General features: G+C 46.9%; 1 protein-coding gene across 1 annotated transcript in view; it reads right to left on the bottom strand.

Moving 5' to 3' along the window:
* The window catches only part of PLCH2 (phospholipase C eta 2), a 119,231-nt gene that overhangs the window by 47,446 nt on the left and 57,755 nt on the right, over window positions 1–14,030 (bottom strand). The window contains exon 11 of the mRNA XM_081923950.1: window positions 12,792–12,950. Within this exon, the coding sequence (XP_081780076.1) occupies window positions 12,792–12,950 (159 nt within the window). The remainder of the gene's footprint in view (window positions 1–12,791; window positions 12,951–14,030) is intronic.

Raw genomic sequence — 14,030 nt, 5'->3', positions numbered from 1 at the left:
CAGAGAAGCAGTGGCTGTCCTACATATCATGTCTGAGAGGAGGTTGGGACCTGGGTCTCCCCAATCCTAGCCAGACACTCTTAACAACTACGCTTTCCAAGGCAAGAAGAAGGTATCCTCTGCTCTTGAATGTGGCCCAAGACCCTAAGAGATTCCACATCTCTCTTTCTGCTGGGGGCCTGGGGAGGCAGCTTAAACACTAATGCTTTGGATCTGCCTCATGAGATGTGCCAGCTTTATTGGTCTCTGATCTAGCTACTACACACCGGTACCCCAACTTGCAACCTTACACCCAGTTGCTTGGGAGCCCAGGCCATTTAAAAACAGCACTCAATATCCCTAGGAAATGTTTCGGAAGATTTGCATCAATTAAGTTCGTGTGATTGGGCAGAGGGGACACTCTAAAACAGGAATAGGGAACCAGTGACCCTCCAGATGTTTGCTGGACTGCAATGACCATCATGATCCTTGAGCATCAGCCCCGCTGGCTGGGACTGATGGAAGCAAAAGCATCACCTGGAAGACCAGCTTTCGTAGCCCTGCTTTAAAAGGACAGCAAGTTTCCATCGTTATAATTGATAGACTAAGCAACCAGAGCTTTAGTTGATTCATAGGAAGGGGACAATTTTCATCACGGAGAGGAAATTTCTCATGTAAATTAAAGGCAGCAAATTAAGGGCATGTTTTGGGAGGGGGTTGGAATACTGAGTGCCAGTGCGGTGCTGTGCATAAGTCGGTAGAACAGCCTTTGGCAACCTGACAAGCCATTTTGCAGTACAACCAAATTAGTTTTCTGCTAAACATTTGTCTCCCGGCATTCCTTGGATGCAAAAGGTGAATATGACCTGGCTGCCTTTCACCAAGTCTGTATGGAACTCTGCTGGCCAGTTCTAGTGTTAAGAGATGCAGTTCTTTTGCAACTCTAATGTAGATTTGTTTTTTGCATATGCAGGTCACCCCAGTGTGTGGCTCCTGGTGTGTGGTAGACAACTGCTTCTGCCCATGTCACAATGGCAGGTTTCTTAACACTTCAGGCGGAAGACTTCAGCTTCCACCCCCAACATCTTCTGGTAAGGCTGGGAGTGTTCCCAAACTGAAACCATGGAGGAGAGCAGCTGTCCACCAGGGCAGACAATCCTTAGCTGGATTGACCAATGGCCTGACCTGGTAAATGGCAGCTTTCTTTGTTCTACTTTAGCCATCAATTTGCACCTGAGCCACTATTTCAACCTAGAATCTTGGGGTTCTAGTTTTGTTTTCAAAAAGTTGCTCATATAAGCCTCTCAATCCCTGGTGTCATGAGCAGACTAGGGCTGGGAAGGCTAAGGTGCTGACCTTTAAAGCCCTAAACTGCCTCGGTCCAGTATATCTGAAGGAGTGTCTCCACCCCCATTGTTCTGCCCGGACGCTGAGGTCCGGTGCCGAGGGCCTTCTGGTGGTTCCCTCGCTGCGAGAAACCAAGTTACAGGGAACCAGGCAGAAGGCCTTCTTGGTAGTGGCACCTGCCCTGTGGAAGACCCTCCCACCAGATGTCAAAGATGAAAACAACTAACAGATTTTTAGAAGACATCTGAAGGCAGCCCTGTTTAGGGAAGCTTTTAATGTTTAATAGCTTATTGTATTTTAATATTCTGTTGGAAGCCGCCCAGAGTGGCTGGAGAAACCCAGCCAGATGGGCAGGGTATAAATAATATATTATCATTATAAGCATTCATGCCCCCACAATGCTCACCAGATGACCCCTGGCATTTTGTTTATTTTTATTTATTGCATTTTGTACCCCACCTTTTTCTACAAGGTTCTCCTCTTCCCCAGATTATCCTCACAACAACCCTGTGAGGTAGGTTGGGCTGAGAGGCAGTGACTGGCCCCAAGGTCACTCAGTGAGCTTCATGGCCGAGTTAGGATTTGAACCCTGTTCTCCCAAGTCCTAGTCTGGCACTGCACCCACAGCACCACACCAGCTCTGCAGCAAGTGAGCCTAACCTACATCACAGGGATGTTGTGAGGACAAAGGGCAATTTATCTTACAATGAGCTCTGAAGAGAAAGCATTATCTTGTTCTCCTGGGGCTCAGAGGGAAAGCAGAAGCAAGGGTCAGGTCAGGTCAAGTAGAACCAAGCCCAGGCCAAGCAAAGAAAGACCCCAGGGGGGCCTGAGAACTGAGAAAGGGAAGTTGTTGTCCCAGAAAATCTTGAGAAGGTTGACAGGGCCTTCCCCCCAGTGGCTCCAGCCCTGTTCCCCAGGGATGCTGTCTGACAAGGGCCTACAGCCAACTCTGCAGCCACATGGCCTTGCGTGGCTGTGTAGCTACAGGGGAATCTGAGGATAATGGGAGGCTGGGGTGGTGGAAGAAGAGGTCTGAGAGCTATCTTCCCCCAACTGGATTTACAGAAGGGAACAAGGCAAGGATGTCCATTATCTTGCTACTTTTCATTCTGGTCCTAGAAGTGTTGCTTAGAGATATTAGGCAAGATGAGAGGATTGTGGCAATAAAGATTAAAAAAGAAACTAAGAGCATATGCTGATGACAATGTTAACTCTGGAAAGGCCATTGCAGGGAGCAGGAACTCTTACGGACAAACTAAATGACTTCAGTACATTAGCAGGTTTTAATACGAACCACCAGAAATTGAAAATTTTAACAAAGAATATGACAACAGAAAACCAGAAGGTTTTGCTGGAGAAAACAGGGCTTCAAATTGGAAAAAAAAGTTAAATACTTGGGTATCACTATGATAAATATGAATTGTACATTTTTTCAAAATAAATATGTTAAAACATGAACTAAAGGCAATTATAATAGGTAATCGAATATATTACTCTCTCTCTCTCTCTCTCTCTCTCTCTCTCTCTCTCTCTCTCTCTCACACACACACACACACACACACACACACAGACCCTGAACAGGACTTGTTCACAATAACATGTTCCTGTAACATGTCACTGAATGTCATGGGTTCCATGGTGCCAACCTGGCTGGGAACCAGGACACGGAAGGAGTAGACTCATGTTGACTTCAATACATTAAAAAAAAAATGAACAAGTGCTGTGAATCAGCTGTACTGATGAAAAAAACCCCCACACAGAATTAAATGAATGAGAGTCTTTGGGGCCCGTGAATCATAACTCCTCTAGAGGGCAGCACTCCATCACAGAGACAGCTGAGCCCCAGTGACAAAGGCAGCCAATCCTTCACCCTTTCTTTCTTTCTCTCTCGCTCTCTGTGAAATAAATCCATCAAGACTGCTGGGCTCTCCCAGAGCGGTTTGTTCACACAAGCACAAACTGCATTTGATTTGTCGTCACTCGATTACTTAGAACATGACGCCTTGCAGGTGAATTGAGTGAAGTGAATCTGCTGAAAAGCATGGCGTTCGTCTGTGCCGTTCAATTTGCAATGCTTCATACATGAAATTTAGAGCTGAGAGTGAAAACTCAAGTGTGGGAGGGGTAGAGAGAACAGATGATGTTTGCCAGTTTCAGGGACTGGAGCTTCTTCCGAGTCGATTCCAGGTGTCTGGTTGAAATGACTGCACAACTGGAAATGGCCCAAAATCAATATGGGGCTATGGCTGAGGTTTCCTTGAAACTGTCACTTACCTAAAGAAGTACATTGGAGATTCTTTCTTTCTTTCTTTCTTTCTTTCTTTCTTTCTTTCTTTCTTTCTTTCTTTCTTTCTTTTTCCCTCCCTTCCTTCCTTCTTTAATGACTTATAATCATAGCACTGTGAAGCTGGAAGGAACCCCAAGGGACATCTAGTATAACCCCTTTGCAATGCAGAAATCAACACTGAAGCATCCCTGACAGATGCCCATTCAACTTCTGCTTTAAAACCTCTACTGAAGGAGAGTCCACCACCTTCTAAGGGAGCCAGTTCCACTGTCAAACAGCTTTTTCCATCATGAAGTTCTTCCTAATGCTTAACCAGAATCTCCTTGTCATTTGAATCCATTGGTTCGGGTCTTACTCTCTTGAGTAGCAGAAAACAAGCTGGAGCCATCTTCCCTTTGACAGCCCTTCCAATATTTGAAGATGGCTATCATATCACCTCTCTGTACTCCAGGACTAATCCACACCAGGGGTCATAAAAGTCACGCTTTCCATCTGCTAGAGGAGACCTAGTGGGGTTTCTTGGAAACAATAGTATCCTAATGTTGGCAGGGCATCTGGAAGCTGCCATTTTAATTTCCTACAATTCCCCAGGTATTGCACTGCTCCACGGCATTGTGGGAAATGCAAATAGCAGCTCCCTCTAGAACTACCTGCCTGCCACTGACTGGAGTACAGAAAACTGTTTAAAGGGAAGGCATAAGTTGGGGTCCAGACCAGGAATTCTAGAGCCCCCCAGTAACTGCCTGAGGGGAGGAATGGATGAGTCTGCCCATTTTTTGTTTCCCCCAGTTTCTCACCTCTCTGATCTTCAGTTCTCTGCATTACCACCTCAGTGTGCAATTTTTAATAGTCCTCAGGGAAATTCATCGACATTTTAGTGCAAATTTCTCCTAATATGCATTTTTCTGTGTGCAATTTTTCCCAGTATTTCTGCAAGATCTTTCCCTTAACGCAATGCATACAAATCACATTTGTATGGACACTTTACCCTAGTATATACATTTCTGAGCATATTGCAGGGCCAGATAACTGTACTGAAAAATTCTGAGCATTGCAATTTTTTTTAGGGGTGGCTGTGTTTTTGTTCTCGTATTGTTTCAGAAAGCGCAGATCATAGAGGCTCACCTTTAAATGTGAAATCAATCTAATCTATCCCCCTTCCCTACCTGAGTGTCTGAACGTAGACAAGCCTTTCAAGATCTCTCGAGGCAACAGCTGTTGGTAAACTCATATCTTAACAAGCCTATAAGGATTTTGATTGTGGGATTAGAAGCAATCCCCTCCAGCCCCCACCTTTCATCCAGAATTAGCTTCTTAACAGACTCAGGAAGGCTCCAGACCTCATCTCAACAGCTTATTAACTAACATCCAAGCAAATGGCAGGTGATCTTTATGCTTTGTCGCTCAGGTGCAGAGATTAAAAGCAAGGACTTGGATATGCCTGGATGTTTCTCTCCCTCCTGTGCAGGCCTCCGAGACGTCAGAGAGTTATACAACTCAACTCAAGAGGCATATGGAATGTAGGCTGGCCATCAAGGGAGCAGCAGCAGAGAATATTCAGAAGCTGTAATCCACTGTGACATTCCGGGGCTTAAATTTGAGCACCGAAGCGAAAGTAATGAATGAACAAAGCCTGATTCACACACACACACACACACACACACACACACACCCTTTTGTTTCTCGAGTGGTAGAATGACAGCAAGATGTAAGCATGTGCAAGACTGGGCTGATGTTCTACCAGTGGAACATCACAACAGGGAGAACTGTATCCAGGAATGTGAGTGAAGTGGTTCTGTTGGCAAAGGGGAACGCACTCTCCCTTCTTCAAGTGCTAAGAAATTCAGGGCTGTCTGTCGACATCCAGTTTGCTTGGGGGGAGGAAGGGGGGAGAAGGACAGTGTCTTTGTTGTTGTTGTTGTTGCTGCTGCTGGCACCTGCCTGTCTCGAGAGACAACAGAGTTTGCATCCAGGGTGAAGTCAAACCGCTGGAGAATCACAGCACCTGCTGTGGCTGCAGAGACAGGTAACTCATAACTGCTGCCTCCCACATTGTTTCTGCAGGGTTAGCCGCACCAAAGTGAACTCTCTGGGATGCAAGCCTGGGCAGTGTGTAGGGAGGACCTGGGCTGCCCAGACACCAAGACCTGCCTTGCAGCCTCAGTGGTCAAAAGGAAAAGGAAAGCAGAGCAATCTGTTTGGCACCAGCTTGGCTGCAGGAGTCGCTGGAAGGAGACCTGTCTAGTCCAGCATCCTGTTTTCACAGTAGCCAACCAGATGCCCATAGGAAGCCTGCAAGCAAGCAGGATTTGAATGCAACCTCACTCTCTCCCCCTGTACCATTTCCAAAAACTGGCATTCATGGGCACACTGCTTATTGACAGTGAAAGTGGAACATAGCCTTCTCTTCCATGAATTTTTCTAATCCTCTAAGCCAGGGGTGTCAAACTCAAATTCATCGGGGGCCGCGGCACCACTAGAGGGCAGATGTTCTCTGGCTTGTAGGCTGCCGCGCATGCACTGAAGAGGCAGCTTTCTTGTGTCAAAAAAAAAAAGCGAGAATAAAAGGTGAAGGCTGGCGGCCAGTGGCGGCTACACAGGCCACATGACGAGGTCTGGCGGGCCGGATTCAGCCCGCGGGCCTTGTGTTTGACACCCGTGCTCTAAGCCATCCAAATGATCTCATGCATAGATTCAGCATCCCTTCTGGCTGTGTAGAAACAAACACAATAAGCATAAGGTTACCAGATTTTTTTCAATGAATCCGGAACTGCCTTTCAGAGCAGCCCCATCCCAACTCCTACTTGTGTGCAAGCAGGAGGGGGTGGGATCCCTCAGCTGGGAAGCAAGGCTTCTCGTTGCCTGAGAGATCCCTGCCCCCTCCTGCTTGCACGCAAGCTCTGATAAGCAGCATGAAGCCTCCCTTCACAGCTGAGAGATGCCTGCCCCGCTCCTGCTTGCACGCGAGTAGGAGTTGGGAGGCTGCTCCGATAGGCAGCATGAAGCCTCCCTTCACAGCTGAGAGATCCCTGCCCCGCTCCTGCTTGCACGCAAGTAGGAGTTGGGAGGCTGCTCCGATAGGCAGCATGAAGCCTCCCTTCACAGCTGAGAGATCCCTGCCCCGCTCCTGCTTGCACGCGAGTAGGAGTTGGGAGGCTGCTCCGATAGGCAGCATGAAGCCTCCCTTCACAGCTTAGTTGCTGGGGTCAGGGAAGGTGGAGGCAGCCTGGAAGCTGCATCTTAGAGTCTCTGCACCACCATCATATGGGGACTTCCTGAAGCCAGCCAGAGCCAACTGCTCCGGGCTGCTGAGAGACTGCTGCTGCTGCTGCATTTCCTGGGGACATTAGATGAAATCTGGGGACATTCCAGGGATGGAATTTGTCCGGGGACTTATTCACAAATCTGGGGACTGTCCCGGGAAATGGGGACATCTGGTAACCCTAGCCTAGCCTGCCTTTTGGATTTGGGAGGATCACTGCTGGGGACTGCTTTGCAGAGAAAGAAATATTGGGTCTGGTTCACCTTGTGTTCAAAAAGCCCTCTCAAAATTATCCACCTTGTTTGTGGGCAAGGATATGGGGAGGGGAGCATTTCACTGGATTTCTCAGGGTGGGGGAGAAATTCTCCAACTATTTCTGAGGGGTGAAGCACAGGCTCTTCCTATTTCTTCCCCGCCCGTCCCCTCTCTCTTATTTGCTACTATGCAGCAAACTGGCTTGGTAGCCAGGTCACTGCTTTGCATTCTCCACAATATCCTTTCTAGGTATTTGAGGGTGGGGGGGTGGGAGTCACTATTAAAAAAATAACATTTGAGAACACACAAAGATAATTCTGCAAAGTGGTTTTCATTTTCTATAGAGTGAGAAAAAGAAAAATGTCAGAAATTCTTGGAGTGGTCTTTATGGAAATTATGGTTCACCTCTTGAACACGATGACAAAGACAGGGAGTCCCTGAGTCAAATCCTCACCTCAGCTACAAGCTCATAATGCAGCTGGGGAAGGACTAAAGCTCAGAGAGAGAGAGCATCCACTTTGCATGCAGAAGGTTCAATCTCCAGTATCTCTGGTTGGCTCTGAGAAGGACTCTTGAGTGGAATCCTGGAGAGCAGCTGCCAGTCAGTGTAGACAATACTGAGCTAGATGGACCAAGAGTTTGGCTCAGTATAAGGCCATTTCCAATGTTCCTGTGTTGCCTTAGATAAAGCCGTCCTACTTATGTGATATATCTGTTGCAAATGCAGATACATTAACAAAAATACTCTGGCAGCCTATAATAAAAAGCAACGAGCTCTGTTCGCACTGCATGCCAATTTCACTGTTGTTTGTTTTTTAAGGCCTTCTGATAATTAAAGGGCAGATTATCAGAAGGTCAGCCCAGAGTTAAGCGTTAACCAAAACAGAGAACAGCAGTGGTGTGTATGAAAAATCGCTCTTCATTTCCCCTGCAGGAGCTACGGACCAAGAAAACAACATCATCGGAGATCAGATTAAACATGTTGTTTTCACAGGCAGATCCCGATTGAGACATGGGAGGCAGCAATTCATCCCCCTTCTCCTTTCATTCATGAGCAGAGAGCCAGAAACGCCCTCTGAATGAAAGGTGAGCTTGGAAGCAAAAGGAAGAGGAGGGAGCCACCACAAAAGGCAGAAGGGACTTAGCCCAATTAGCCAGAGCATCTGCTCACACCACGCTCTTCCTGTGCAAGCATCCAACCTGGCCCCACAGCCAGTCCTCGCTGGATAGACTATGGTGGACATTTGACCTCAATAGAATCAGAGGAAGGATTAGCACCAAGGCACCCCCCCCCAAAAAAAAAATCAGGGCCCAAGTGTTGTATCTGTTGGGGACTGCTCTTCTCCCAAGGAAGAATCATAGAATTGTAGACTTGGAAGGAACCAACCGGCTGCAAGACATGAATGTTTTGCCCAACACTGGGGCTTGAACCCGTGACCCTGAGATGAAGGGTCTCATGCTCTACTGACTTAGCTACCCCAGCATTACTGGCAGCTGCTTCCTCACGATGCTTCCTCAGGTTTGATTCAGAAGGCACAAAAGCCTTGCCAGTGAACTCTCTCGCACGCATAGGAAGTGGTGCATCTAGCTCAGTATTGCTGGGTGACAGCTCTCCTGAGTTCAAGACAGGGAGCAGCTGGGGATGCTACAGACTGAACCTGGCGTCTTTTGTATGCAAAGCAGATCCTCTTCCACCCAGCTATGGCCCTCCTCCCTGAACTTGGCTTCTTGGAACCCAGTTGCATCTGCTTTTCATTTTAGAAAAAAATCCCGAGGCGTAGATGGCAGCCATAAATTGCTAATAATGGTGGCCTCTTTGAAATGCTCTCCCCATTTCCCTCTCCTACCCCCAGGCAAACACACTCAACAGCTTCTGATCAAGCCAGCAGCAGTTGCTGTCTCGGAAACAAACAGATATTAAATAGTTTAGCACAGTGGGGATAAAAAAATGAAGAAGAGCAACAACAACAACAGAACACCAGCTCTCTTTGCATCAGTGTCCTTCGCGCATCTGGTGGTACGAGAGCAGGCGCATGCACACATACAGAAAGGGATGGGCAATCTGGGCAGACAAGAAATATTTGTCATGATTAACAGAGAAGCCAATGACTGCCCCATTAGTGTTCAAGCTCAATTGTCCTGGCGGAGGAAAAAGCCAGAGCGGTGATCAGTCAGGATTAACTGTGTTGTTAGGGATCAGCCACTAGGCAGCTTGCTTCCACATGATTCTGTATTTGCACTTGATGCGGCACACGGCAGTCCCGCTGGTGACATATTGGGGGAGATGGGGACAGCCGGTGTCTCGCCTCCTGAGGCACTTGTGGGGCAGGTCTCCAAGTTGCAATCCAGCAACCCTACCTCAGAGCGTACAGTCTCAGTCCAATGGATTTAGCCCAGACACTTCCAGCTGAAGGTCCCCAGAGAACTTTGAACAGCCAGCATGTAATGTGAATGATCAATTGACTTCTTTTTTCAGACACCACTTCCTTTGGATGAAAGTACCATCTCCTTTGTCTATTTTTTGCAGGAGGGGGATAGACTTACAGGAGGCTGAAGCAAGAAGTTCAACTCGGTTTGCATTTGAATGAGAAACCACCCAATTCACACTTTTTGAATCGGCATGCAAACAGAACCACAGCCATTCTTCAAAATTCTCAGTTCTCCAAATGTTGTAGATGCAGTTCGCCAAGCACACAATGTGTACACAGATCACAGAATCATAAAATAGTAGAGTTGGAAGGGACCCTAAGGGCCATCTAGTCCAACCCCCTGCAATGCAGGAATCGCAGCTAATGCATGTATGCATAAAATGCATGCCTGAGTGAATGTCCAAACATGCATTATATTGGAGAAAATTGCTTGTACAATGTTTATATGAATCAAAACTGCATACAAACATGTTTGCTCTGGGATAAATTCTCACTAAAATGCTGGCAATATTTTCCTGAGGATTTTTAAAACAACAACAAATTGCTGTAGAAATGTGAAGAACGGAATTTAAGATTGCAAAACATGAGAAACTGAAGTTGACAGATTCATCCATCCCTAAGCCTCCCCCCCTCCCGCCCCCAAAAACCCCTCCTGTTCCTTCCCCATGGCAGATCCTGTTCTCCACAGGCAGAATCCTTAATACCTGTTGGCCCCTTAGTAGGAAATTATCTGGCAAGAATAGCCAAAGAACAAAGAGAACATTTAAGCTTGCCAAAGCTAAGAAAGAAAGAAAGAAAGAAAGAAAGAAAGAAAGAAAGAAAGAAAGAAAGAAAGAAAGAAAGAAAGAAAGAAAGAAAACTACCCAGGAATAGAAATACCAAATAACGACACAAAAGAGAGACCTATCCCAAAATAGATGGATTTCTCAGACTTCAGCTGCTATTTAAAAGGCGGCAGAAAATTGTGTGGGTGTTTGTGTTTACAAACAAAAGGATGCTGCTACTCTAAAAATACAGTCAGATTTATCCAAGCACAACTAACACTGCTAATAGAACAACTCACGCTAATGGGAAGAGTCAGCCCTGCTGAGGCAACACAACAGCGTTTATGTTGACATTAGTGGAGCGGTGCAGAAAAATGGCCCAGAGTACCTTGGCAGAGAGGCAGCAAAAGGGCTAATAAGAGGAGTAATAATTCCCTTTCTCTCTGAAAGCAGCATACTACTGAATGCAGTTTTTTAAAGAAAAAGCAGATGGTACAGTCCTCCCAGGAGAGTACCGACTGCAGCTGGCTTTGTCAAGGGGAAAGGCAGGGTAGCAAGACCACCACCCTATCCATCAGCCCAACGAGGACCACAAGTGATTTGGTGCCTCCCCTCAAATAACTGTTTACAACCTCAGCTATTCCACCTCCGTTCAGCAGAAGCAGAGGTCAGACAGCAAGGCCTGGCTGGGTCCGACTCCAGGATAAAATCACTTCCCACATTCTCTAATTTCCCAGGGTTCCTAGGAGATCAGGGCACGTATGCGGTAGTGTCTAAGGTCATGGCTGTCCCCTACCCCCTCACATTGTTGATGGGAGACGAAAGGTTGGAAAGAGAAGTGGGAGCAGGAGCAGTGGTGGAACTAGCCAATCGGGCACCTGGGGCAGCGCACGTGCCCTGCGCCTAGGGGCAGGGCCAGCTGCCCAGGGGTGGGGCCATCCATCCATGGGGTGGGGTGAGCCAGGGCAGGATGCTCCGCAGGGCTTCTGAGGAGTCTGCCTGCCTCCTCCCACTCAGCCGCCCTACAGCTGACGGGGAGGCAGCGGGCGGACCGTTTGGGGCAGCATGGAGCCAGCGGGCACCCAAGCCACTGCGTCACTCCCAGGAGAGATGCATGGCTCAGGCGTGCTGCAGGCCCCGCAGTGAGTGCCACCCAGCATTTTGTCACTCCACTCAGTGGTGACACTCAGGGCAGCCTGCCCCCACTGCACCCCCCTTCCTCCGCCCCCGAGCAGGAGGAAAGACTTGTGGCAAAATGCATCTCCTTTATGTATTGTTCCTTAACTCTGAAGGGTTTTGATTTGTATTGGGCTCAAGGGACTAAGGCTGCATAGCACCATACATTTAAAACACACACCCCTCACTCACTCACTCACTCACTCACTCACTCACTCACTCTCACTCTTTGTTTCTCTCTTTGAGCTATAGTTTAACACACACACACACACACACAGAGAGAGAGAGAGAGAGAGAGAGTGTGCTACAATTCCCAGCACCTTTAAACTACAATTCCTAGAATTCTTTAGGGATGTCTTATGCTTAAAATGGGACGCAGGTGGCACTGTGGGTTAAACCACAGAGCCTAGGGCTTGCTGATCAGAAGGTCGGCGGTTCAAATCCCTGCGACGGGGTGAGCTCCCGTTGCTCTGTCCCTGCTCCTGCCAACCTAGCAGTTCAAAAGCACATCAAAGTGCAAGTAGATAAATAGGTACCGCTCTGGCGGGAAGGTAAAATGGCATTTCCATGCGCTGCTCTGGTTTGCCAGAAGCGGCTTAGTCATGCTGGCCACATGACCCAGAAGCTGTACGCCGGCTCCCTCGGCCAATAAAGTGAGATGAGCGCCACAACCCCAGAGTTGGTCACAACTGGACCTAATGGTCAGGGGTCCCTTTACCTTTTCCTTATGCTTAAAACATATATGGTGTCTATGCAGCCTCAGAAAAATTTATTTCCAAATGCATGCCATTCCTAAAAATTTTCAACCTTGCCTAAGGAAGGTTCTGTTGACCTTTGTTTCGGTTTCTCTGGATATTATTATATTTATTTTTGAGATGGAGAGACCAGATTTGCACACAGTATTATAAACATGGGCCCACAATGGAGCTACAACATGACAGATGCAACATTAGATAGAGATTGATCTTTTGAGAGCTTTAAGGGTAGTGGAATTATGCCCCATACTTATTGCATTTTCTTCAGGAAGCATATAAAGTATAGATGGAATATACTTGCTATATAAGGAGATGGAGACCTCGGCCTAATAGGGATCTCAATCTGCAAACAAGGGGAATTAAAGGTGTCTGTTCATGTGTTTGTTTGTTTGTTTGTTTGTTCCTCAGGGAAACAGCCATTGCAAATGTGTTTGCAATGTGAAACAACTGAAATGGTCCTGAACCCGACTCTCCGCTTGTCTTTTGTGGCAAAGCAGATGAGGCAACAAACAAATCCAAGAGCACTTTTTTTACCTTCTTGAAATCATGCTTGTTGCCAAGTTTCCCAGAGGGTGTCATGGTGGTCACTGTGAAATTATTTGGGTCTTCGCAGTCGCGGATTTTGGATTCCTTGATCAGAGAGTCCAGCTTCTTCTTTGCAATGTTCTCCACTCGCTTCCGATTGGTCGAGGCCTGCAGGTAAGAAAGGGGAGGCTGGGGGTTAAGACACACAGGAGAGCTGGACACTTGGATTCTAGCCCAAAGCCGACTAAAACGTTACAGAAACGTTAAATGAAAAGGAAACAGACTACGGCAAGCTCTACATTTGCTCAAAATAAACTACATGCCAAGACTGGATTGGTAGTCTCATGGGACATATCCGCACTACAAACAGATGCTGGTTTTACACAATCATTGCTTCCCCCAAGGAATCCTGGGAAATATTGTTTGGTTGAAGGTGCTGAGCACCCTCTGTTTGAGATCCCCAGCCCTCCTTCCCAGGGAATGACTGGTAACTCAGTTTGATTCTGCAGCATGGATATAGCCCCATGATTTCTACACTGGGCAGCAAAGTTATCATTCTATTCCTCTTTGCTAGAATGATAGAATTCTTCTTGATACCCAGGAGAGGTATTCTGAAGTGCCCTCAACAAGACAAATTCCTTTGGTGGAAAAGTGCCTCGAATGTGTTGTCTGTGATCAAACAGAGTGATGTTGTTGAAAGGAAAAGTGAAAAGCACATATTTTTAAGAATACTTTGCAAAACTGAAAAGGAACCAAAAAAAAAAAAAAGGTGGAGGGAGGAAACTACTGTTAGCCACAAGAACAACTTTGACGAGACATGCTTTGTTACCAAGCCACTAGCGTTCTTCTCGGAACAGAAGGAAACCTTAGCAGACTCATCGTTGTGCAGTTTTTCCAAGGCTTAAATCACTTGCAAGGGAGCCAAATACTAGCCATTAAAGGTAGCTGGACCCATAGAGAGAAAAATTGTGATTGAGATAGAGGTGGCCAAGGGTACTCGATGTGGAATCTATCATAATTCAGTGTAAAGGAGCAATATGCTGAACATATACACAGTGAAAGGCTTAGGGTTCCCCATCCCTTTAAAATGCAATCCCATGTATGCTTACCCAGAAGTAAGTCCTACTTCAATGGGGCTTCCTCACTAAAAAGCATATTTGCAGACTCTATTTTTTAAACCATTTTAATATACAGTTAGGTGCGAGGCAAATCAGAAATTCAGCACCAAGTCCCTGTCAATCATCTCAG

Source organism: Podarcis melisellensis, assembly GCF_964234715.1.
Source record: "Podarcis melisellensis genome assembly, chromosome: 8".
In the NCBI taxonomy this organism is placed as follows: domain Eukaryota; kingdom Metazoa; phylum Chordata; class Lepidosauria; order Squamata; family Lacertidae; genus Podarcis; species Podarcis melisellensis.
This window is presented reverse-complemented; position numbering and strand designations above follow the sequence as displayed.